A 27,397-nucleotide genomic window follows, 5' to 3' on the forward strand; every position below is an offset into this window, starting at 1 on the left:
TAATCTAAGTGTGGGTCCAGGAATGGATCTGATTTCAGGAGATCATTTCAAGGAGGCAAAATAAGCCAGGGACAAGTGCAGTAAGCCAAAGTCAAAGCTAACAAAGAGATCTGGGATGAGGATGCAGAGGCCATCAAGATTGAGCACCACAGAGGTGGGTGGGTGACTTTAATGGAACTCAGGGTTGGGAACAAGTGTGTGTCAGGGGAAGATCAGGTATGGGGTCCTGTCAGTACCTGGCCTTGAAGGGGCACTGGGGATGGCTGGGGAAAAGAAATGACCAGGAGACACTGAGGGCAGACAGCCAGTTATAGAACTGGGGCATCAAGAGGAGACAGTTCATGCTGCCTGGGCCAGCTGGCCAACAATGGCTGCCTCCTGCCCAAGGCCAAGCTTGGTCCACGAATTTGAGCTGAGCTGAGCCTGCAGATGGGGCTCAAGCAGGTACATCTGCTCTTCTGATTTCAGTTGGTCTCAAATGAGAGCTGGGGATCTGCCTTCTAGCAAAGTCTTCCTGAGGCAGGTGCCCAGCAGCTGTCACTTGGAGAAGTTCTTATTTCACTGGAATGTGATGGATGCAGTGACTGCTCCAGATAGACCTGACCCTGGCCTTGGTTTACTCCCACAGCACAAACTGTCCTCTCCTACTCATTGGATCAAGTACTAGAGCATCCTGCATCCAGAGCGAGGCCTTTGGTGGGACCTGCTCCTCAAGTGCTCCATGGACCTCTCACTCTCCCTTGTGCACTTTTATCTCCCTTTCTAGGGGGAATGGCAGGACTCCAGGCCCTGTTTTCAGGGATGTGTGTGGGGCTTCTCGGTCTCAGCTGGTGGGTCCCCCAGTGTCTTGGGGAATCTGGATGCTCTTCAGAACTGGAACATGGTAGGTGATGAGTTGGGTTTTGTCTGGAGAACAATAAGCTAGGGACCAAGGTGTACAGGGTAGGCTGGGGTGGTCTGTGGGTCTCTCACCATGTTTATTAGTCTGAATCCTCCATCTGTTTAATGGAAGTGAAAGTCTGGTGGTAGATGATGCCATCTATCTATTATTAGAGAAGCTTCTAGCCAAGCACTGGCTGGGCTAAGTACCTCCATCACCCATCCCTGGTCACCACTATTGTGCAGATAGGTCCTTTCTTTGCATTGCCCCAAGCTCCTACACCACCCACTTTTAGAGAACGCATAAATGCTAGAGATAACCATAATAATGCAAGCATAACATCTGGGAGTTTTCAGCCATAGGCTCCCCATGAGGAAGGAGAATGAATTTTACCATTAGTACACATGGGTTCCAATCCAGGCTTTGCCCGCTCAAAGCAGCACCTCCTGTACCCAGGTCCCCTTTTCCTTGCTGTAAGTGATGCTAATACTATCTTATAACTCAGTAGGTGTATTTCTACAAATATTTGTAAGGCACCTTGTGATGCCTGCACATTGGGGAAGTTTAATAAATGAGAGCTGGGGTTGGAGATATATATATTATATATACATAAATATATGGAATTATATATATATATATAATTTCAGTCTGAGTTTTCTTATTTTTTTCCATTTCTCTGCTGAAATTCTCCATCCACTCATTTATTTTTCCCATCTGTCCCTATTTAAGATAGATATTTTAAATTCTTTTCTGCTAATTCTTGTATCTGTATCATCTGTGGTTTGCTTCTGCAGCTGCTTTTCCTTGGTTATGAGTCCTATTCCTGCCTTCAAACAGGTTTTGGATTTTATTACTGCATCCTGGGAATCATATATAGAAGAAAAGTGAGAACTGAGGATACTGATTTTTCCTCCCCTAGAAATTTCAAGTTCTGCTCTCATCTGCTGAACGCGAGGACGTGATTATTCAGATTTCAGCAAGTGTTCATCTGACTGGGACTGGATGGTGGGTCACTGTGGTCAGCCCCACGTCCTCCACCCAGCTTTGGCAGGAAGGGTTAGTCTCTTAGATCAAAGGACTGGATTTGGGATTCCTCAGTTTCAGGTGCTGGGGGAATGTGAGAGATGGCGCAGATGGAATTTCTGCTTCTCAGTTCTGCCTTCACTTGTGTTTTCACTAGCACATTTGGGTGGGGTGGAGAGGACTACTGTCCTCTGTTAAGCAAATTATTGTTGTACATGATCATCTTTCAGACTCCAGGACATCCTAGCTGTCTCCAGCACCACCAGGAGCCCGGTTGGCTTCATCTCTAGTCTGCAAAGTTCTGGATGTTCACAGACTTCTGCTCTCCCTGCATCCAGACCAGCCAGGACTCAGCTCACTGACAAAGGGCTTCTCTCTCTGGAAGTCACTTCATCAGGTCTCTCCTGCCTCCACTATTCTCCAGTAGTCCCATTTATGAGTATGATTTTTATATTACCCACATTGGTTTTTGGTGTTCCTGTGGGAGCCAAGGTCTTCTGTGTCCTAACTGGAAGCAGCAAGCGCCTAGAATGGTAGCTGTTATTTTTAGCACTGGAGGAAATTCCCTAAATGCAAGACATCCTGGTCCTGAACTCTTTAAGAATCAGCCTAGTGCTAAAGCTTGTGTTTCATTAAGGAGAGTCGAAAATGAGACCAACTAGGTGGCTTATTTTTAAAGGCTTAAGTCGAGTTTGTAGTGAATGCTTTGTAGGCTACACTCATGTCTTCCTACCTTTACCGTTTCAGGTCCTTCCAGGGCCTAGCTTCTATGTCTTTTTGCTTGGAGGTTTTCTCCCGAAGTCCACCCTGCCCATGTCTAGCAGGAGCAGTCCTTACCAACAATTGGTGGAGGCTGGTGGATAAACACCCCATCTCCCTTCTTGGATTGGATACCTTGGAGACCTGTGTTCTAGACAGTCTCCCATTCTCTCAGAAGTAAACCCCAGCTGCTCACAGTGGTAACTTCCTTGCTAACACACTTTCCTTGGTAACGCTCTGCCTGGTCTCACTTACCCCCTCTCTGGCATGTCCTGGGATCACCTTTCAGATAAACTACCTGCCTTGGAAACACTGCTTAGATTCTTCGTGGAAACCAAACTGATGGCAGGTTTCAATTCAGATGTGCAACCTCTGGGTGCTCTTCGGGTTTGTGTTGAGGGGCCAGCACGGACAGGGTGTAATGTGGACAAAGATGATATCAGCTAAGGTTAGATGGCCCTTGCCAGAGAATGTCAGGCACATTTCTAGAATGCCAGGAGAGCTGATGCTAGAGTTCTTTATTATAAAGTGGAGCCATCTGCCGGTCTGTAATAACTGGAATATGAATATCCTAATATAGGATGCAGTTAAACTGTTTACTCTCTCTTTGTGGTTATGTCTTTAAAGCCTAAAAGGCTCTGGATGGTGGATTTAAATTCATAAGTTCATTGTTTTGCAAAATTGGCATGAAGTTTTTGCAACACAGTATGTAAAATACATTAGTCTGTTGCATTGAGAGTTTGGTGTTCCCTCTCTTATTATTTTTTTGTTTTTATTATTTTTTATTATTTTTTTATTTTTTTAAAGATTGTATTTATTTATCCACACAGAGAGAAAGAGAGAGGCAGAGACACAGGCAGAGGGAGAATCAGGCTCCATGCAGGGAGCCCGAGGCGGGACTTGATCCCATGACCCCGGGATCACAACCTGGGCGTGAAGGCAGGCGCTAAACTGCCGAGCCACCCAGGCTGCCCTATTTTTTTGTTTTTATTTTATTTATTTATTTATTTATTTATTTATTTATTTATTTATTTATTTTTTATTTATTTTTTTAAATTTTTATTTATTTATGATAGTCACAGAGAGAGAGAGGCGCAGAGACACAGGCAGAGGGAGAAGCAGGCTCCATGCACCGGGAGCCCGATGTGGGATTCGATTCCGGGTCTCCAGGATCGCGCCCTGGGCCAAAGGCAGGCGCCAAACCGCTGCGCCACCCACGGATCCCTATTTTTTTGTTTTTAAATAAAGAAAGCTTGTAGGACCACAGCCCTGTACATGTCTTGTGGGGATGCCAAGAACCTCTCTAAAAGCCACTTTCTAAGAAGAAATTTTCTTCCTGTCCCATAAAACTCCCCAAAGCACCTTAGGCAAACACCAGAACGCCGGGTATGTTTGCAAACTGCAAATACGGCAGACATTTAATTACATCGAATTCATCAGAACCCTAATTGAGACAGGAACTCAAACCTTACTGCTTAATTACTTTGATTTCAGATGAGTAACAGATTTGGTCATGAGCAGCCCTTCAGGCCAGAATACATTAGAAAGAGGCCCAGGGGCACTCGTGGGGGAATTCTCACAGTCAAATGAAAGTGCGGAGCCACATAAATAACCAAGCTAAGTGAGACCCATGATTGGATTTATTAATCAGCTCAATTTCCAATATCCATCCCTTGCTGTGGTGTTTCACAGCACCTACTCCACCACCTGGGAATGCTTCTGCGTACATAAGGCAGGATTCATTTCTCACCTCTTTTTCCTTTCCCTCCCACTGACAAGCTAGCATGAGGTGAAGCCCAGTCCTCTAAGATCATTCTTCTATCAACATCTCCTCATTTGGACTTTCCTTTAGAAGACTTCTCCCTGACCTTCCCTTCTTTCCCCATCTGGCACCCTGTGACTGTTCCACTAGTTAGTAAATTCTGTCCACTTCTTGGCCAAATGATCACAGTGACTTACGATGGGATTTGGAGGTGAGGACTGCATGGATTGTTACTCTTCTGAGAGCTGATAATGGCATCTTTTATTGAGCATTTACCATGCGGGCTGACTCCTGCTTAATGCTGAACATGTTATGTTTCATCCTCATGGTGATGCTAGGTGGAAGGTGGGCTTATATCCACTTGCTTTATAGATTTGAAAACAGGCTTGGAGGGGTGAAAAGGTCACTTCTCCAACATTTCACAGCCAGCAAATGGCAGAATCGGGATTCAAACCCAGGCCTGATTTCCAGACCCATGTTCTTTCCAAAACATAATTTTGCTCCCTCTGCAAAGACATCATGGATTCTACAAACACCTGAAAGCAGAGAGTTAGATGGTCTTAGCAATCTCCAAGTGGGCACAAGACAGGGAAAAACAGAAGGAAATGCTGGCATCCAGAATCATCATGTTGGGCGACTTCTACCAACATCATGGTGGCTACTTCCCTCCACAATGGTGCAGGGCTGTGAGATAAGGTTGCAAAGACCTTTCAGAGGGAGCCAAGTGCCTGGAATTCAGCATGTGCTGAAGTTCAGGAAGCAATCTGCCTTTTAAGCAGGTGTTCTAACCAAGCCAGCAATTAACCGCATTGCTAATAAATTATGAATACAAATGAATGCAAGCCACTTCATATGTAATTAGTTGCCTGCATTTACTAGAGACCTCCCAGTCATTTGTTTCATTTCTTTATGTTACTTCTCCCCCTTTGGGCTCACCTTTCCATCAAGCTGCAGGTACAAATGACTAATGAACTAATGACAACATGAATAACGGCCAGGCTAATAATCATACTGCTAATGGTGACAATGTTAATTAAGAGAGTGTGAACAGCAACAGCCTCTTCTGCAGGATGTGACTATTCCTCTCCGCAGGGCAATGAGAAGACGGTTGACACAGATGAGATCCACCCAAGTGCAGATGGCCCCGAAAGCAAGGACGGAGAGTCAGTTTTTGTTTGTTTGTTTGTTTGTTTTGTTTGTTTTGTTTTGGGAGGCACTGGCTATATTTCTAAGAGGTCTAAACCTCTTAGAGGTTTAGAGACCACCATATTGCAGGTCCACAAAATCTAAGAAAAGAGGTAATGGATCACAAGGATGAGAAAAAAGGCGAATGTCAGTCTGGCAAGTTGGGTGGAGCTCGACCACTATGTATGGATGCACCCATCCGGGAGCCCCAGAAGTAACCCTCCATTTGTGGGCTCTGGAGCCAATTCCAGGTGAGATCGAGGTGTCCCTCTGCCTGTCACTCACAAGCGGTGAACCCACCAGGCAGCCCTCACAAATCAATGGGCATGAAATGATGGCAGTTAGAAACAGGCGGTGGAGAACTGCAACCATGTGCCAGATGCCTCCTGCATAGACTCCAGTCTGCGTTAGAAAGATGGGCAGGGTGGGAGGTAGGTGCCCATGGCCCGCTGACTGGATAGCACAGGGGCCCAGAACAGGGTGTGGAAGAAGGCTCAAAGGAGCTTTCTTATTAGCCTTCAAATCAGCCAGCCACCTCTAGCAGGACCCTGAGGTGTCCTCCACAGTGGGGGAGCTAGTTAGCATCACCATGTTCCTCAATATTGCAAGTAGAGTACCCTAAACGGGCTTCTGGAAGGTGCTTTTCCTAGAAGATATTCAAAATCTGGGTGTCAAGGTAGAGCTCAGGATCAAAGTTCCTATGAGGGAGTTGGGACATCAGAGTTGGCAAACCCTTGGGTGCTGCCACGTTGCCTGGGCTCTCAGCGAGCCTCACACTTAGGTGACTTCAGGGCATCTTCCCGAGGATTTCCAATATAGACACCAGACCCCATGACACTCCCTGGCAGTAGAATAGTCTCCATAGATAAAATGAAGGCATGCAAAGCCCCTCGTGATCCCAAATGTAAGCTAAAGTGGCCATGTACCTGAATTGCTTGATGGCTGTAGCAAAACTGTCCTACACTGTGACAGCTCAGAATGCTTTTTAGCAGAAAAAAAGAAACGAAAACCCTGTCATTTCCTCTCTCTCTCTCTCTCATCTACTCTACTGCCATTGAGGCAAAGCTATATATTAAATGGTTTTAGGTCATTCCAGTTCAGATCATGACATTCAAAATGAGCTCAACACCTTCAGATTGGCAGCCTGCACCTTGAAGCTGGTTAATTATTTATGTGGCCCGGGCGCTCTGTATGCCATCAACACGGAGACCAAACAATGGGGCCTGACTGTTTCCACTTCCAGTTGAGCCAACCTCCTGGGGTGTGAGACCCCATGTCACCGCTGCCCGAGACCACTGGCCCCCATGCTGATGCCACTCCTGCCTCACCTCCCTGCTGTCCCCTCCAACCCCATGCCGCATTCGGCTATCAGCCTTACCTGCCCAGCAAAGAGCCCGCAGACGCCAATGATGCACAGGATATTGAACACTGCAGAGCCCACGATGGTCCCAACTCCCACGTCACCCTTGGTGATGAAGACCCCTGAAACAGACCTAATGTCAGCCTGGCTGCTGTGGCCAGTTGCTTTTTGATGTGGGCATAAGGGAGTTTTCACAAGTGTTAGTTAGATTGTTCTCAGTGTCTACAGGAAGCAGCCAAGGGCAGGAGAGAGTTTTAACTCTGCACTGGGGATATTGTTCCATGGGAGCCTGGACACAGGACCTGGGACACGTTCATGCAAGGGAAAGCATCACTTAAAATAATAACAGTAACCACAGTGGGATGGGAAGGTGGCCTTTGCTCCCTGGAGTCTTGAGATTCTCATTTCCTATTAGCCAAGCCACTGGAAGGCTGTCTGTCCCCACAGCCCTTGTCCTTAAGAGAAGGCAGGGCTGAGATGTCCCCAGGTCATCACCTACCTATGACGGACGTGAACAGCTCTGGGGCCGAACTGCCTGCTGCCATGAATGTGGCCCCAGCCACATCTTCACTGAGATGCAGGCGCTGCAGAGGAGTAAGGACAAAGCACAGGTAAGTTGGGATTGCCCTGGAAACAGAGGCGACCATGACTCTCAAGGTCCCAAGCTCAGGTGTAGCTCCCCCTCCCCCCAGCCCCCAGATGGGCCATTGCTCCTCTGGGCCTCCTCTTTGGGGGCAGGATCAGGGAGGGGGCTGCAAATCTCTATGGGTTAAAGGTTCTTAACAAGATCTAGGAATCCCCAACCAAGAAGCCCCAGGTGTCATACAAGCGTAAGGCACAGTGGGCATTTGCCTCCTTTCTAAAGAGTATGCCACTCACTTCCCTCCATGTTGCCAAATATCCTTATTTCTTAAGAGGTGCTCAAAACCACATTTTTATGTAAAACATTCGGATTTTTTTTCAATACTATTTATGCTTATCAATAGGCTAAATGAGGCTCATGGTAATCAGTTTGAAAGTCTTGATGCTAGGAGGTTACAGAGGCTTTAGGGGTGGAGGGGTCACCCTCCTGAAACCTGCTGCTCATCATTAATGCAGTCTTGAAGCCCTGGGGTTGGAAGAATGGGGGGTGGGATTGAGACTGAGTGGGAAGGATGAGGAGCCCTGCCAAGATGTCCTATACAATGAACACTCTGGGTTACCCTGTCAGTTAGTTCAAAAGGTGGTTTGCAAGAGGACAAGACAAATATATACTAGAGGCTGGTTAGCATGTTTAGCCTTTCTGCATCCAATCACTACCCAGAAGGTAAGCTGCTGGCTGTCAGTAAATAGCTGGTTCCCTGATGGGTCCCAGCCTGGAGATGCTAGTCTTGAATGACACAGACCCTCTTCCCAGTGGCGCAGGCCGCTGCACTTCCTTGCTCAGCCATGGAGGGGCAGCAGGGCTTTGGCGTAGGCCCCTGGCTCCACTGACCGGCAACAGACTGCAATAGGAGCCTTACTCGAGCACTCTGATTTGGAATCCTGCTGATTCCTGGCTCTGGACGGAACAGCTCAACTTCATGTGGGGTTCTGAGAAGATTCTAAGATGGAAGTGCTGATTCCTCAAGTAGAAAGGTATGGCTGTGAGGGATGCAGGTGAGTCCCCTGGGGAAGAGAGTCCCTGAAGGTTAACAGAACTCACGCTCCTTGGTGGTCGGCCAAGACTTACCAGGAGAACCCGAAACTACTGTGTCCATGCCAGTTTAGGGGTCCCTGATGGGGCATGAGGTATAGAGTCCACACCCCGAGCTCATCTCTAGTTCCTCTTTCTCTCCTTCATCCAGACTTTGCTTCTTTCTCCATGTTTCCTTACATCCCCTCGTCTTTTATCCCTAATTCACTTGGGCCCTGGCAGCATTTTGCTGGATGCTCAGAATCACCAGCTGGGGCAGGGGATGAAGTCTTCCTGCCTCTGGCACCTTTATCTATCAAAACAGAGTTGTCAAGAGCCTTCCCAGCTCCCCATCGAGCCCTGGTAACTACTGATGCAACCAGCCTTGCTTTCCCCAGGGCTCCCTGACATGCCCATTCCAGTCCCAGGTTCTCCTCCCTTGGTCCTGGGGGCTCAGACTCTGCTTTGCACAAATATCCTTCCTTGAAATGTGTTGCCATCACCTTGGAGCTGTTCTGTGCCCTATGGACACAGATGGCCAGGACTACACTTTATTTTGTCCCATTTCCTCCCCAAGAAGTATGCTTGCAGGTGCTATGGATTTCCTCTATGGAGTAGAGCACCTCCTGACAAGAATACCTCCATTTCTAGAGTGGGTTATAAATTTCCTATAAAAAAATTGTGTGGGAGAGAGAGTAGTTTGCTTTGTAGAATGAACAGAGCACCAAGTGGTGGTATTTCAGAGATCACAAATGACTCCAGTTACGGGTGCTTCAGTGCCTCTTCTCCTACTACGTAAGGTGATCCTGTGCTCAGCTTACATTGCTTTAGACAAAGGGTTTCTGCACATACCCACTGTCCATCTCAGATGCAACCTCATTGCTCTCCTTCTCCTTCTACCAAATAAAGGATCCTCCTTGGGGCATCTGGGTGGCTCAGTGGTTGAGCATCTGCCTTCAGCTCAGGTCGTGATCCTGGGTTCCTGGGATCGAGTCTTGCATCAGATTCCCCACAGGGAGCCTGCTTCTCCCTCTGCCTGTGTCTCTGCCTCTCTCTCTGTGTCTCTCATGAATAAATAAATAAAATCTTTTTCTTTTTTTTAAAGGAACTTCCTCCCGAAGCCCCTCCATGGTTCCTATGACACAATTCTCTTTTAGTTTTATTTTTTTAAGGACAAAACCCAAACCGACATCCAGGATGTAGAAGAAACTGCTTAAGTTAGCAGATCTCCAAATGTGGTTTCTGGACCAACAGCCTCAGCATCACCTGGGCACTTCACAGAAATGCAATGGGTGTCCCTGCTGCCCACTAAGAATTCAAGAATCAGACACTGGCAGGGAGGGGGAGGGATGGGGAAGGATGACCAAGTTTGAGAACTACATGAGGAAACGAGTCCCAGATGGGAGGTGTGTCTGGGAGAGATCCTTTTGAAAAACCAGATTCTGAATTAAAAATAAAATAAAGTGGAAAGCTTCCAGATAAAGGAAACTGCATTTCAAAACAGACACGGAAATGAAAGAGGCAAGAGGATGAAAGGGTTCTAAATTATGCTGAATATTTTCTGATGAAAAGGATGTCACTTGGTCTTCAACCTGGGGTTCCCTGGGCTGATTCTGAACAGGGTCCCCTTCCTGTTCCCTGTGACCAGTTCTTTCATCTTCTCACTTCTCGGGCCCCTGCTTGAAGCATTTCTGCACATGTACAGAGGGCAGGGTGATGGAGGTATATAGCTGAAGACCTCGTGCTCTGCGAGGACCACACAAAGGAGGTCACAGATGCAGAAAAAAATAAGGGAGAGTAATATGAGGAATGGAGAGGGAGAAAGGAAGAGAAGGATTTAAAAGAGGCAAAGAAAACAGGCAAGGAGAAGACAAATGGCATCTCGAGTTGCCAAATGGAGTAGGGAGAGCTGGTCGTACAGGTTAAAGCCCAACTACGGGACCATACCCTGATATTCTAAGTGGACTGATGGAGCTTTTGTGCTAATATCATTCACTGCTCAGAAGCATGCTTATGCCTGCTGCTCCCACCCAGGTGGCATGGAGGGCTCCCCAGGACCTCAGGGAAGGACCTGGGGCAGCACAGTTGCACCACCCACTCAGACATGCTGAGAGTACAGGGCACCCACCTCACAGATCTTTTCCAAGGAGGGGACAAAGAAGTCATCGCACACGATGGCCAGCGCGTAGAACATGTACATGGCCTGGAAGAGAGGGAAAGAGAAGTTAAAGTCAGAGTCAAAGCAGAGCCATTGGGGGAGGAACTGGCTACCCCCCCCTGCTTCAATAATGCCCTCTGGCATCATGGACTCAACATCTTACTCAAAGGACAAAGACTGTGATGCCTGGGAGGCCCTCTGCGATCTCACCCCTCCTCTCTGACCTCAGTATCTACCACTCTCTCCCTTGTCCACCAAACATACTATGGATGACTGCATAGCACAGTAGGGCCTTTGTACCTACTGTTTCCTCTGCCCCGAACACAGTTCCTTCAGATGACCTTGGCTCACTCCATCATGTCCTTCAAGTCCATGGTTCAATGTCAACCTAAGCAAGGGGACTGGGGCTCCCCCCTCCCATTTCTTTCTATCCACTTTACCCTGATTTGTTTTTCTTGACATATTAATTTGCTTGTCATCTGTCTTCCTCACTAGAAGTCCACAAAGATATGGACTTTATCTATCTTACTTATCCCAGCACTGGGCAGAGTGCGTGGTGCATAGTAGTTGCTCAATAAATACACGTGCAGTGAAGGAATAAATAAACAAAAACTTCAGCTGAGGTTGTTCACTGTGCTGTTCTCTCCAGGACAGACTCTGAAATCTTGTTTCCTGTCAGCTATGACCAGGAAAAACCATGGAATTCTACCACTTGGCCATAAATCCTCTTTCTACCTATTTAACACCCAAGGTTCTTATCAAATTAATAAATTCTATTTGGATAGCATTGTTGGTTGGCCACCTAGCACCCATCCTCCACTCCTTCCTAATGGGACTCCAGTTTCATTCCAATATCCATGATATCCTCTGGAAGGTGACCCCAGCCCTTCCTCCAGGAGTAGATACTGACTAGCCAATCAGTGTGCAGAATTTCCCACTAAGAGTTACTGGTTCTGGGGTGGACACATGACCTGGGCTGGCCTGAAGAGATAGCAGAAAGTTTTAGAGTCTTTGTCAGTCTTTGTCCATAACTCCAGCACTGATTATGGACAAGGAAGCTGCAAGTCCTGGCTTCCTGGCAAACTTGCTGAGGGAAATCGGACATGAGATGAAGCTGATCCTGAGAAACTTAATGGCGTCATCAAGCCATTGAGCAATTTGTGCTAGAGCACACCTGCCTCCAGACTTTGTACCATGGCATTTTAGGCCAGTTTGATTTGGAGTTTTCCTGCTACTTGCAGCCCAAAGCATTGACCGGTTACAGCTGCTCATCCTTCAAGTTCCAGTATGTTCAGCTATGACATCAATTTCATGTTTTGATCTCTCAACAACATCTGATTTTGAGAACCACTCTCCCAGATAGACCTTCAGTCATACATTCCCAACTTCCCTCAGCACAGGGTGCAGGCAGGCTTATGACCCAGTCTAGCAACCGGGACACCCACTCTGTTACACAGTGGTGGGCGGGCCAAAAGTATGCAAGAGGCCAAGGCGGGACTGACAGAGAAGCTGGGGGAAAGGGGCTCTCTCCTTATGAGATGTAAACACCACCGAAGTCTGGAGCTGCTGGGGGCAGCTGCCATTTAGAGCGAGCTTGCCTAAGAATGCCGCTCACATAGTAAGAAGACCAACCAAAGGATGGGACAGGTAGACAGACCCACACACAGATGCACACATACAAACACATTCACGCAGACACACACATACTGGTGCTCAGTGATACCACATGAACTCTGGACCCAGCTTAGTCTGAAACCAAAGTGGACTTTCCAATTTCTTGAGCCAATAATATGCCTTTGACATGTAAGATGGCTTGAACAGAATTTCTGTCACTTGTATCTGTCCTTCATGAAGCCTTCTGTAGCAACCCAAGCATGAAGTGATCTCTCTGGCCTTTGACTCTTGATTGTTGCACTAACTTAGCCATACCTCCCCCACTCTATGAACTCGTTTTCTTTTTCACACATGTGTGCTTGGGCTCTCTAACAAAGTTGTAAGATTCTAAAACGTATCTTAACACGTGATTCCATGGAAATATCAGATGAGTGCACAAAAACATATGCAGTGTGGATATGCATTCCAAAATGCTGACTTTAATAAATCATCAAAACCTAACAAAATATACAATTAGGGATTGGTTATATAAACTGTGGTTCATCATTCAATGAAATCCTGCTAAAAGAGGTTAAGTCCACAGTTAACAACAAGGAAAGGCATTTATTGCATTTCATTGCTAAATGAAAAATATTATGAGACAGCGTGTATAATCTTTTTGGTTATTATCTATTGTATAAGCACATACATATATACACACATGCTTGCGTAAATATATTTGCATATAAGAGTTTGTAAGGCCATTGATCAAAATAGTTTCTCCCTCTGTTGGTGTGACTCTGTTTTTATAATTCTTAACTATATTTTCTGATTTGTCCACCTTGAATTTGTATTTTGTAGGTGTTGGAGATGTTAGAGCAAGGTCTCTGTCTTACACTTTTCTAATCTCCAAGGAGCCTGGGATGTCTGGCATGCTGAGAAGCCTTAAAAATAATTTTTATTGATTGGTTTATTCATAATCAAAATTATTTGTCTGGGAATTTTTTGGGAAGAAAATGTCAATTTTTAAAAAATTAATGCTGTATTTACGGTTCGTGGATGAGTGAGAATATACATTTTTAAATTGCAATGGAATCAACCCTCCTTTTGCTGTATGACTTGGCTGATCCAATGATATCTGGGCTTTATCATTTCTTCAAAGGACAGCCAGATGCAGTAATTGGAATACAGAATTGCACATTTGTGAATTCACCAAGATCTAAATAAGCTGTCTACAGCTGCCATACTCAACTCACTGAAATAGCCAAGTCTATAAATCGTCTTTTTAAGACTGTGTTCCAACATTATATATTGATCCTGTTGTAAGGCAAGAAGCTCCATCTAATGTATTGCAAATCAACACTTGGATTAGGTTGGGACACGAATAGATCTTCCATGCTCTCCATGCTTTCAAAGATGATGACTATCAGGTTAATTTCCATGCACAAGGGAGTATGAGACAGGGATGCCCCCCCTCGACCAGATGTGCCTCTGGAGGGGCCTACCAGGTGATGGGGCTTCTTTCCAGCCATAGAGCCCCTCTTGGCTTGCCACTTTGTTTATGAGAAACTCCACTCTAATTGTTGCCCTGTTACCTACTGGAAATCAGGTTCCTATTGGAAAAATAGACAAAATAGAACAAGGTATTAATAAGGGGAGGTGCTGTGCATGTAGGGGGATAGGAAGGATAAGGAAATCAGTACCTTGTACTCAATTTTTTTTCCTTGTACTCAATTTTTGCTCTGAACCTAAAAATGCACTAAAAAAGGATCTATTAAGAAATAAAAGAAAACTAAACAGAACAAAGGAACAAAACAAATGTACAAAGTCCACCTTGAAGATACAGAAAGCCTGCTAATATTGATAGTACCATCAATACAACTGGCCTGAATATTTTAGAGTGAGGGACTTTCACATTCATCTAGCCATTCCTGTATTTCCAAAGGATGTAATAATATAATTGGTGATAATGACTAATAATAATACTATTAACATTTGTCACTATTTGTTGGGCCAGGAATGGCAGGTACTCTCCAGTACTTTATAAGGACTGTCCCGTGTAATTTTTCTAGCTCCTGGGGGAGGCAGGGAGTTAACAGCCCCATGTCCCAAATACCTCTGAGAGTACAGTAGCTTGTCCAAGGATGCACAGATGGCAAATGGCAATCCTGGAGTGTGACCCCAGGACCCTCCGAGCCTTCCTGCCAAGGCCAGCTGCCTCCCCTGACAGAGGCCATTCCTGAACTGCTGCCCAATCTAGACCCTCTATTTTCAGTTGGCCTACAAATAAGCTAACTTCTCCAAATACACAAAGGGAGGCAAATACAAATTTTGGAATCCCAGCCATCCACTTCTGGGGGCTGCTGGCCAGATTCACTGATGTTTTTTCTTACTGGTTTTTATTTTATTTTATTTATTTTATTTTATTTTATTTTTAAAGATTTTACTTATTTATTCATGAGAGACACACAGAGAGAGGCAGAGACACAGGCAGAGGGAGAAGCTGACTCCTCAAGGGGAGCCTGACACAGGACTCGATTCCAGGACCCCACGGTCACGACCTGAGCCAAAGGCAGATGCTCAACCACGGAGCCACCCAGGTTTTTATTTTAAAAGCTTTATTTTGATTCTATACTCACATACAAATATACCATATGTATCAATGTGATCAGCAGGAACAGGAGTAAACCCTAGCTACCTCTTCATTTGCGATGGCTTCCTGTTTTCTTCTACAAATAAATGATCTATCAGCACTGCTGCAATGAACATCTTTAAAGATACATCTTTTTGCATTTCTAGGATAAACTTCCAGATGTTGAAACCGTTGAGTGATGTTCTTTTTTTAATATTATTATTTTTACAAGGTGTGCTAAAAAATACAAGACAGATTTAAACCCTCAAAAATGTTTGAAGTGAGCCAATACCCTGGGATGACAGATGTGCTGCCCCACACCCTGGAATCTGAGCCTGTAGGCTGGTTGCAGCAACAAGGACAAGTAATGGCGGGATGTTTTCTGGAAATGATGAGTGAGGGGTGTGTGCAGAGGAAAAGGGAAGAGGGGTCTGTTCCAGCTTCCACTCCAAGCTTATGACTACAGGGTTTTCCCTTCCTGGGAACTCGCTGCAAGAATCTGTATTTTGGCATTGACTACGTGCTGCCTGGACTGTGAGCCGTGTTTTAGGCTCATGTACCTGGTGCCTCTTCTCTTGAAGAGGGCCACAGCTGTGCTCTTCCCATGTTCATACCCACCCCATCTCAGGGCAGCCTTGCGCAGAATGGAGGCCCTATTTATATGAAATGAGGCCAACCAGGGTGGTGCCCACAGAGTAGCTGGTGTCACCTTTGGAAGCCATCACGGGAAATGCCTGCATAGCATTGACTAGCACAGCAGCTGCAGAAGGAGAGGCAGCCTGGAGCCTTGGAGGAAGCCCAGAACGGGGTCAAGGACCTCGTATCAAATCCCACAATTGACACTTCCAAGCTACTATGACCTTGAGTGACTCTCCTTACCTTGCTTAGCCTTCAGTGTGAGACAAATCACAACACGCTCTCAAGTTAGCTTACAAGGCTACTATGGGGCATACGTGGAAACAGGGGAGCAAAGAGGTTTGGGGGTGGCCAGGCACCTGACACAGCAACAATAATGCCATGAGGACAAGAGATGTGTGGAGCACAGCCAAGATGCTCTCGTCCCAGCTGAGGCTGTCAGAGATCATGAATTGACAAGCAGCTAACTCTCAGACATGGGTCAACTGATCCCCAAAGTTCAGCTGAACCCCAAAGACCCACAAGCTAAATAAATGTTTACTGTTGTATGTCACTGACATTCTGATCCCATTTGTTATACGGTATTATTATGGTAATCGGCAACAGATGCAGCCAAGATGATAAACAGCCATGGTGAAAACAATAATGAGAAGTTAACTTCCAAGTTCTGAGTGACAATATACTCAGCTTTTCTAGTCTCCCTGGAACTAGACATGATCACGTGATGCAGTTTGGGCCATGAGAATAAGGGACAGATGCAACTAATGTGACCCTTTTTTTTAGTTTTGCAGTTAGTTGAACAGAATGTCTGCAGTGGCAGCAGCCATCGTCTGACCATGAGACAACAAGCAAGAAGGTACACACAAACATGCAAGGGATGGCTCAGCCATCCCTTAGGTATCCCTAAGGATACCATTCACCAGTGGCTCTAATGCCAGAAGCCATCTTCCTTTGCACTTCTTATTATGTGAGAAAATGAACAATAAACCCCCCTTTGCCTCAATGGCCATGAGTCAGGTTTCCATACTTGCAGCCCTGTGCCTCTCTGATTCTTTTTTAAAAAAAGATTTTATTTATTTATTTGAGAGCGAGGGAGTGCGAACAGGGGAGAAGCAGAGGGAGACAAGCAGAATCCACATTGAGCACGGAGCCCAACACGGGGCTCAATCTCACAACCCTGAGATCATGACCTAAGCCAAAATCATGAGTGGGACACTTAACTGACTGAGCCCCTCCTTATCTGATTTCTGGACGTAGATGGTTCATTCTTCTGGGCAAGGCTATCTAAGGCCAGAGGAGGCATCACAGAGGAAGTAGCCACTGACCTGGGATTTTGGAAGATAAATACCATCTCATCGGGTGCTTTCAAAGGTTGAGCGGGACGAATAAAACTAGAGAAACGTTGACCATAGTGGTTAAACTGGAAAGCACCTAAAGTAACAGGAAATTATCATGGCCCGTGGCTTAATGGAGGTGAACAGGCTCCAGCTGAAATGTCAATATACATAAGGGCTTCTGAGTTGTGAGGGCAAATGTCTCTGAACAGCGTGACATTAACCCTGCTGTTTTATGTGGCATCTACAGTCAGCGGTTTTCACAGACAATTTCCTTTTACTACATCATCTGCACTCATGTCGCTCTGTTTTTAATTTCAATGAAGGTGGTGCTGGACAAGCACTTTCTAGGGAAGATCCATGGAACTCTGGCCTTGGTGAAAACTGTTCTAAATATGGTTTAAATTCTAAACAAAAAAAGATTTCCTTTTCCCTTCTTTGTCTTTTTCATAGTTTCAAGTGATAATACATAATTAAACTTGGGGGATGGGTGGTATTTCTTTTAAGATCATTTTTCCCCCCATTACAGGCTTAGTATCTGATAGCCCGATGATGCCTTGGTGGGACCAATATACACACAAATTTTTGGGTTCTGCTACCGCTACAGACATTCTCCTGGAAATACTACATTCTCCTGGAAATACTCACCCTCTCTGGGGACTAGAGAGAGAAACTCTGAGCTTCACAGCCAGACCAGCATTTTGCATAAGAAGATTGGGGGAGGGGAGTTGCAGGGAAAGGAATGTGGCAGATGACAACGTGGGCTCTATCACATTCTTTGGGACTTATTAATTTGGTGTCTTCTGAATGTCAGAATATGTCTCAATTTGTTTGAAGACTTTTGATTTAACCTTACACAAAGTGGTCAGGATGTGCTAGAGTATAATCGCCCCTAGAAGCCCTCCCACAACGATTGATGAGAGTTGGTGTATCAGTACCCCAGCTCCCCTGCCCTCTGGGTGGACTAACTGGAGGAACCGAGCTATCTCCCTGGGTTCCCCAGATGACTAAGCTTCAGGTACCCACACTGTTGCAAGCTTTACCAGCCATCTTTTATTAGCAATCCTCCTTTCTCTGCCCCACTTCCCACTGCACTACTGATGTTTCTGTCTACCCCCAGAGAGCCACTTGCATTCTAACCCTTGTCTCAGAGTCTGCTTCTGGGAGAGCCCAAATTAAGACAAGAAGGAAGGATGTTAAGGAAGACTATGGAAAGAATGAAGTGCAGTTTGTAATCAAGATGGGCCACTCTCAGAAACAACTGTTTTTCAAAAATCCAGAGGGACTAGTGTAAGGGCATGCAATTCAGAGACATCCATCTCAGATAAACACATTGCCAGCTACACAACTAGAAAAGGAGCCAGGCTGCCCCACCATGAAGTTTCCATTTTAGAAAACCCTGGGTGACCTAGATGACTGACCGCATGAGTGACCCTGCTTCTCCTTTCCCACGCCCTAATTCCCACTCTTATATTTTAAATTCACCAGTAAAGTGTAAACCTATGAAAACCTAGGCATACCATCCTTGACCCCAGTGGAGGCAGAGCCCCATGCCCCCCACTGCGTGGCTCTGCTGTCCCGTGTACCCTCTAGAACCTATAAGTAATAAATCTTTGTTTTCCAGAGTTCCCTGGTGGTTGTAGCTGAGGAATGCCTTGCATTCATAGAAAGGATCACAAAGGCCAACTCAGCTGCAACATTGGCTTCTGCCAGGGAATATGTCTGTGAGGGCTTGCTGCTGGTAGCAGGGGCCCAGATGTGTGCCCCAGACACCCCTAGAAGAGACCATCACTATCTGTAGGTTGAGAGACCAACAAAAAATAGCCCTTAGTCGCATCCCCATGATGGTTTTGTCAGTGAAGGTCTTTTTTTTTTTTTTAAAGATTTATTTATTTATGATGGACATAGAGAGAGAGAGAGAGAGGCAGAGACACAGGAGGACGGAGAAGCAAGCTCCATACCTGACATGGGACTCAATCCCGGGACTCCAGGATCCTGCCCTGGGCTAAAGGCAGGCACTAACCCGCTGAGCCACCCAGGGATTCCCTAGTGAAGGTCTTTGAAACCACTGTCAACTGAAAGGGTTTCTCTTGCAGAAACTCAAATGCTAAAGGAACTGAGTTTGTTAATGTCCCTCCTCTATTAGCATAAATCCTATAATTATGTTATTTGCAAGGAGTTTTATGATGGCCATATAAGGCCCAGAGCTGATCAGTGTTCTTGGAAGTCACCACAGTGGAGTGACTATTTTGGAGGCTTGGGAATGAGACATTTGCCGTCTCAGGAGAAATATTTTGGTGGGAGAAGAACAATTGTTTTCCTGTGTGTTCCCTTCTCTCTCTCTCTCTCTCTCAATTTCTTCTCTCTCTCTCTCTCTTTCTCTCTCTCTCTCTCTCTCTCTCTCTCCCTTTCCCCAGATGCCTCTTCTATGGTGTCCACAATGAGACACTAGTTCATAAGTCCCTGAGGAAGTCATTTATTTCTTTTGGTGGTCAGCTTCTCCAAAAAAGTGGCAGAGGATAACTGCCACTCCTCCTCCATATTCATTAAAGGAAAGTTCTGGGGGCAGGTTTGTGTAGCAGAGCTGATGCCCACATGGGCCTTACAGGAAGCCCACTGGTGCCAGGCACACTTATCTTCCATTGACCTGAACAATAGTACAGGATGGGACCCTGGATTTAATCCAGCCTCACAGGTGGGAATCAAGCTCAGTAACTTGGCTCAGGTTATACAGTTAGTAGGTGCTAGAGGCAGGATTTAAACCCAGGAGACCTGCCTCCCAAATCCATGCTCCTAACCACCACACTATACAGCATCTCAGGAGAAGAGGTCACTTTATTTAATGAACTGTCTGCCCTTTGTATAAGGAATATCTACTTCTCTAACCTGGCTCAAATCCCCTTCTCTGAAGACCTCTTATAAGATGGGAGCTCTTAACCAGGGGTCCCTAAACTCCCTACCCCACCAGGGGTTGCATCTTTGTTTTCTCTAGCCTCTGAGTAAAATTCAGCATTTCCTTCCAGTAAGAATATAGGCAATAAAGTCACAGTAGTATTGGCAAGACCTGGAAATATGTCCCCAATGGAAATCACAGACCTTTCATATCATATGACAAGCACTGCAGAGACCATTATGCATTATTTGTCACTACTTCAAAAATAGTTATGAGATCTGATGCTAGATCTTGTGTTTAACATATTAACAAAGAATCATGCAGGTTTCTAGATCTCTGTGTGCTTTAAAGTAACCAGAGTCATCTGGGAAATGCATACAAAATGAAGGTCCCCTAGCCCCACTTCCAGAAGATCTATTTGGCAGGTCTGGGTTGGGGCCCAGGGATCTGCATTTCTAATCAGCACCAGGTGGTTCTGATGCAGGTGGTCCAGGCATTCCCTGGTCAATTTCTACCAGCCCCAAGTGGGACCCATTGAGAGAGAGCTAAATCCGGAATAGTGGGGAGGCTTTGTGAATCTATCAGGGTCTGCGGAGGAAGCAGAGGGTCACTCAAAAGGATTTAACCAGAAAGAACTCCTTTTTTAACTGCAGAGAGTCTGATGAAGTGTTTGCTTATAGTAGCACAGGCAGGGCTAAGGGAATCCACAGAGAAAGCAAGGCACTCAGTGCCTAGCAACACCGGAATCTGTTCCCGTCAAGTGGCCTGAAAGTGCAAGAGGAGGGAACTGTGGTGCTGCAGCCCAGTAAGTGGGGATGAGCTGCTGAGTAGGTGGGTTCCCACAGAAGGTGAAGGAAGCAGCTGCTGCCAGAGTCTGGAAAGCCAAGATGGAGCAGGGAAGAAATGCTCTGACCTCTCTCATCCTTCTCTAGGGGCGTGGAATCTCCAGGGATATAGGCCTTAGAGCCTGGCCGTCTGGAGACAGAGTGGGGCAGAAAAGAGTGGACAACACAAGTGGGGGTGCTGACAGAGAATAACCATCTAGGAAAACTGGGGAAGGTTGCAAAGAAGAAAAAGGAACAGTGGTGGGAGAGAGTGGCCAGAGGAGAAGCAGGTGGAAAGGGGACACAAACAGGTTCTTAAAGCCAACCACAGTTCATCTCACAAAGACATCAGCCTTCACTCTCTCCTTCCCTCCCCTGGGGATCTGTGAAGACTCACAATAAAAACAGAAACAATAGAATAATGCTAAACACAATAAGTGTAAAGCATCGAAACATAAGGAAAATAAAAATACAAGTAGGAAGTTGTGACCAGGAAGAAAGAAAACACATTTAGATCGCCATGCACACTGTACCCCATAGGACCCCCAAAATTGCTGGGGGCCTGGGGGACAGGTGTGTTCTGGATGGCTAGGTCTGAACCCCAATAGAGGCTCCCTGACACAATCCATTTTTGTGGGGTCACAGGCTGAACTGCTTCCTGGGGTTCGTTCTTTCTTTCTTTCTTTCTTTCTTTCTTTCTTTCTTTCTTTCTCATTCTTTCATTCTTTCGTTCTTTTTTTTTTTTTTTTTTGGCATTTTCTCAAATAAGAGAGCAAACTCGGTTGGGGGAGAGAAGAGCCAACTTCTCTGAGAGGGAATGGATCATTCTCTTTCTCCATATCTCTCTATAGATATACAATACATATTATGTATATTTGATTTTTCAAATTTAATTTTGACTTTTTATTGTTTTAAAATACACACAATACAATGTTTACCATTTTAACCATTTCCCAGTACACAGTGCAATACCATTACATATATTCACATTCACACTCAGATTATTGTACAACCATCACCACCATCCATTTTGAGAACTTTTCCATTTTCCCAAACTGAAACTCTGTCCCTATTAAACACTAACTCCTCATTCCCCCTCCCTCCTAGGCCATGGCAGTCATCATTTTACTTTGTCTCTATAAATTTGACTATTATAAGGACCTCATAGACATGGAATCAGACACTTTTCATCCTTTTGTGACTGGCCTGTCCTACTTAGCATAATAATGTTCCCAAGGGTCTTTCACATTGTAGCAAATGTCAGATTTCTTTCCTTAAAAGCCGAACAACAATCCCTTGTATGTATGTATCACATTTTGTTTCTCTGTTCGTCCATGTTTGGACATTTGGGTTACTTCCACCTTTTGGCTATTGTGAATAATGCTGCAATGAACACAGGTGTTCAAGTCTCAGCTTTCAATTGTTTTGGGTAAATACGCAGTAGTGGAATTGCTAGATTGTGTGGTAATTTTATGTTTAATTTTGCAAGAAACCTTCATACTGTTTTTAAGCAGCTACACTGTTTTACATTCTCACCAACAGTGCATGAGAGTTCCCACTTCTCCACATGCTCACCAACACTTGATATTTTCTGTTTTTTATTTTATTTTATTTTTTGACTGTAGCCATCTGAATGTGTGTGAGGTGGTGTGATCACAATACAGTCTGGGGTTCTGTTAATAAATTCATTTTTGGCAAAAAAAAAAGTAAATAAAATCTCCCTGAAGCCTTGCTGTCAGGACAGGAGACAAGTCTGAGTGGAAGAGGAAAATGTTTTCTTATTCCCTTACAGCCTTCCCCCAAACGCACACACAAACTCTGTGAAGTCCATGAATTCCTTCCAAAGGAAGAGCCTCGTTTGCAGAATCAGGAATGATAATTTTCCTACATCTATATAAGCTTCCTTTTCAAAGTCTTCCCCAGAAGAGTTTTTGTTTAGCTCACACAAGAATAAGCACAGAGTCAGGGCTAAGAGAAATAATGACTGTGAAGGAAGGGGTGGACTCAGTGAGTGATGATGAGTTTGGGTACCTTGGTGTTGTCACAGGCTGCTGCCTGGGACCATGGCCTCAACTGCCCACAGGAGTCCACAAGATGCAGGAATAAGAGAAGTGGGTGAGGTAGGGTCTGTGGCTTGCTGGACAGTGGAGGCCCATCTTAAGTTGGCAGCCTGTGCTCTGCCCCAGCCAATGTTGCATGAGAAAATGTGCTTGGTGTAGTGAGAGCTTTCAATTTTCTAAGAGAGAAGCTGCAAATCTGGACTTTAGGTAAAATCTCCTGATTCTGAGTAATGGAAACTAATGTAGCCACTCTGGCTTCACCTCTTATTCTTTCCTGATTCTGGCTTCCTGGCTGTTCCATGAATAAACCTGGTCTGCTGTACCTCAGGGGCCTTGCGCTGACTAGCCCATTCTCTTCCCTGCCATCCACGTAACTCATTCCCTCACTTCCTTCACTTTTGCTCAAATATCACTCTCTTTGAACCTACCCCCTCACCCTGCAACATGCCTCGCCTGCACCTTCCCTTTTCGATGTCCAAACCCTGCTCCACTATTTCCCCCCCACTGTATGGATTGGCTTTCAGCATAATAAACACTTTATTTATTATGGTTGTTTGTTTGTTTTTTTTTTCAGTCTGCCTCCTTCCTTAGAATATAAGCTCTGTGAAGATAATGGTCTCTGCTTGTCTCATCCTCTGATGTATTCCAAGTGTCTAGTATAGTCTGGCACATAGTATATGCTCAATAAGTACTGAATGAATGAATGATAGAATTCAACAATTGTAAAGCAACAACTGTAAAGCCACTAAATGAAGTCTGTCAGCAGTCAGAATGGTGATCTCAGATCAGGTCCAGCTGCCCAATTCTTTGATTAGCAAAATAAGGCCCTAGGCACCTAAATAACTTTCCTGTAGTCACTCTACCATGGTGGCCTGGCTTGTTCTGAAACTCCTATCCCTGGACTGTTGGGTCAGGTATCTTCCCACAGTTTCATGCTCAATCTCAAGGTTCCCAACAGGGCTCAGATGAAGACCTATGACTCCTGTCTCCTAAGATTTGCCTCATGTGGAAATCCAAGTTAACAGGCACCATCTTTCCACCTCCTTTCCAGTTTGTTCCAGGAGATAGGTGCTAACTACCTGGTGGCTGAAAGACTGAACTCATGTGTAAACTTCAAGAGTCCCACACAGAGGTGACCCATAACCTCAGGCCCAGAGTCTGTGCTGATGAAAACATCAACAACATCTGGATGGCACACCAGGACAGAGGTTTGGGACAGTTTTGTTCACTTCTGTATTCTCTGGCTTATATCAGTGCCTGCATTGTTTCTGGAATGTTTCTTGAATGAATGCCTGAATGAAGGAATGAGCTCTTTCTATGGGCTAGGCCCTAGGCTCATGTAATGTAAAATGTATTAGTTCATTTCACCCTCCTAATAACCCACAGAGGTTGGCCGTCTAGAGTCTCCATTTTACAGAAGAGGAAACAGGAGTCTGGAAGAAATAAGAATCAAAACTTATCAGCAGAATCAACAATCACTCAAATCTATCACTGTGTAACTTCAAATCCTCCAAACTTCATCACATGGTCTCTACTCCCAGTAGATTCCAGGAACTGAGAATGGAAAATTCTCTACTTGACTGGTAGCCATTCCATCTATTCATTTAAACATGACATTTACTGTGAAAGAGCAATCTGCGCTCAGGTAGTATCAACCGGTCCAAAGAAAAGGGTTCTTGGATCTGGGCTGTGTTTGCCAAAAGTAAATCCTCAGGTGAGAATCCATATACAATGGGAGCCTGATAAGATAGTAGTAGAACAGGATAAGGAAGGAGAAGAAACTAAGGAAAGGTGTGATGCCAGGTGATACCTAGCCTCAACCTGATCCTTCAGAGAACTCTGGACTTTGTCTTTCTTTGAAACAAATGAGCTTGGCTTTCATACTTTGGTACCAACCAGCCATTAGTGGCTATGTGCCACCCCAGAGATTGCAAATTACCAGGCACTTGCCACTCAGTGCACCCTGGTGTAGTACTTCCAGCAGCCCAAGATCTTAGAAGGTCACAGGGATGATCCCTAAAAAGTAGAGCATCCAAAAGCCACAAACTAGTATGGAGGACTCAGGTTAGTCTGATGCAACACCAACATGTCTGCTAAATATGTAAGCAGAGCATTTGATAGTGAAGCCAAACACAGAGCTATTCACAAGATTCTACATGAGCTTAGAGGAAGGACATTTAACCTACATTTTATTTATTTATTTATTTATATTTATTTTTTTAAATTTAATTTATTTATGATAGTCACACACACACACACACACAGAGGCAGAGACATAGGCAGAGGGAGAAGCAGGCTCCATGCACCAGGAGCCCAACGTGGGATTCGATCCCGGGTCTCCAGGATCGCGCCCTGGGCCAAAGGCAGGCGCCAAACCACTGCGCCACCCAGGGATCCCTAACCTACATTTTAGAGAGTGAGAGGAAGGGTATGGTAGGACTCTTGGGAGGAGTAGATGGTATATCATGTCTGAGAAGCCGAGCAAAGAAGTCAGGAAAGAAATGGCTAGATAAGGGAACAGCATGAATAAAAGCATGGTATCATAAATTAACATGGTTTGTGCTTAAAATTATAAATTATTCACTATTTCTGCAGTGTAGATTGTGGGCGAGAAAGCAGAAAGATGAGGCTGCAGAAATAGGCAAAGGTCAGTTTGGGTGGCGGATATTTGGGTGCATAAATGCAGACTATCTGCTTTGAACAAGAGTCACTGTTGACTCCAGTAACTGAATACTATAATGATGAAAGTGGTTTTGATGCTGGTGATGATGATTGTAATGGAGATGATGATGATGGTGATAACAGTGATTATGATGTGATGATGATGGGGACAATGATGATGATGGTGATACTAGTGATTGTGATGGTAATATTGGTGGTCAGGGTGGTGATGATAGTGATAGTGATAGTGATGATGATAATGATGACAGCAGACATAGTGATTTGATGATGTGATGATAATGACAAGTGGTGGCAGTGATGGTCTGATGGTGATAGTGATGATGGTTATGGTGATGGTGATGAAGATGACGGTGATGATGATGGTGGTAATGGCGATGGTGGTGGTGATGATGATGGTAATGGTAAATGATGATGAATGATGGTGATGGTAATGATGATGATGATAATTGATAATGATGATGGTGATAGTAATTATGGTGAAGGTGGTGATGATGATGACTGTGATGGTGGTGGTGATGTTGATGGTGATAATCATTTGACCATATGGTGATGATGGTGACGATAGTGACTATGATATGATGGTGATAGAGACAATGATGATGATGATGGTGATGCAAAGACAGATAATGATGGTGATAATTATGATGGCTGACATTTACTGAGTATTGAACACAGGCTTAGAACTGCTTTAAAGCTTAATCTCTCAACTACACCACAAAATAGAAACTGTTGTCATTCCCACTTTTCTGACAAGAAAACTGAGGCAGAGGGAATAGAATCCCAAGATCACAGAGCCAGTGAATAACTGAAACTGGACTTCAGTCCCATTTGTATGAATCCAATCCAAGCCAGAGCTCATGGCTCTAGCTCCAATTGCTTTCAGTGGCAAGAGAAGAATAGTATGAAGGCGTAGAATGCTCACTGTATTGAAGGTTTCTTAAGATCTTTTTCTTCCCTTTCTTCCTCTCCCATTTCTCAGTGACAGCCCCACCTCATCCTTCCCTGCTAAAGCCTAGTGGCACACCCTGTGGGAATTTTCAAAATGCCACATAGAGATGGGTTGACAACAGGCTTGTCTGCCAAGAGTGGCCTCTTCCTCTTCAGGCTTGTTCGAGAAAATTAGGACAGTGACTTCTCCCCTAGAGATATACTAAATATTAGAGAATTTAATTTTTCTGGAGGACTTTGAAATTTTAAGATTTCCTAACTCTCTATAAGATGGTGGAATTCTTCACTTCAAGGTTGGTGAGAAACCTGCTTCTTGCCTCAAGGTTTTTATTCGTAACCTGTGCCAAGCTCTTCTGAAGAAAACCACAATAGGGTAGGGATTTTCATGCCAGAGTTAGAGCTAAGCTTATTGCACAACACTATGCCTTTGAAAGACACCAGGCTGGTTGAAGTTATCAAGATATTTGCATTCTTGCCTTTTTGTCATTTTCTTATTATTCTCTCCCCAAACAGTCTTGGGAGTTAGTGGGCACTGCAACTGCCAAATAACATCAAACAGTGGAACTGCAAGCCAATCATGGGCGAGTAACCAGCACTTCCAAACACAGAATCGGCCTGAGACACAGGTCATCCAGCCAGGCTCATAATCTGGCGCCTCTTCAAACCCATGTTCTTTAAATATTTATGCAACATTTATTTAGTGGAGAAGAGAGGAGAAAACAAATCTTCTCTTAATAAAATATATACATATATATAAATTAAGCCCCTTAATAATTCATTTCTACTGGTGTAAGCAAAGCCAATGTTTTGAAAAATATTCTGAAAAATCTTCCCCCATTTTTCTGTAATTGTTATCTCTTTTGAGTTTCTTTGGTAAGAACTACTCTAAAGTAGGCAATTTCCTGTTGCGAATTAGAAGTTTTAGTATTTAATATTTAGATAATAAAACACATTTCATTCAATGTTGGCAGATATCATGCTCTGTGCCATTTTAAAATTTTAGCTGGTGGGATG

At 44.8% G+C, this 27,397-nt stretch overlaps 1 protein-coding gene across 2 annotated transcripts in view; it reads right to left on the minus strand.

Annotated features, from left to right (window-relative positions):
• Positions 1-27,397, minus strand: part of SLC24A3 (solute carrier family 24 member 3) — a 481,089-nt gene that overhangs the window by 119,423 nt on the left and 334,269 nt on the right. The window contains exons 4-6 of one of the 2 annotated variants that reach the window (XM_077872012.1): positions 10,752-10,826; positions 7,469-7,553; positions 6,988-7,091 (exon numbers count right to left, since the gene is read on the minus strand). In XM_077872012.1, coding sequence (XP_077728138.1) covers positions 6,988-7,091; positions 7,469-7,553; positions 10,752-10,826 — 264 coding nt within the window. The remainder of the gene's footprint in view (positions 1-6,987; positions 7,092-7,468; positions 7,554-10,751; positions 10,827-27,397) is intronic. The other variant, XM_077872013.1, reaches the window with a different exon arrangement.

This window comes from Canis aureus, chromosome 26 (genome assembly GCF_053574225.1).
Source record: "Canis aureus isolate CA01 chromosome 26, VMU_Caureus_v.1.0, whole genome shotgun sequence".
Lineage (NCBI taxonomy): Eukaryota > Metazoa > Chordata > Mammalia > Carnivora > Canidae > Canis > Canis aureus.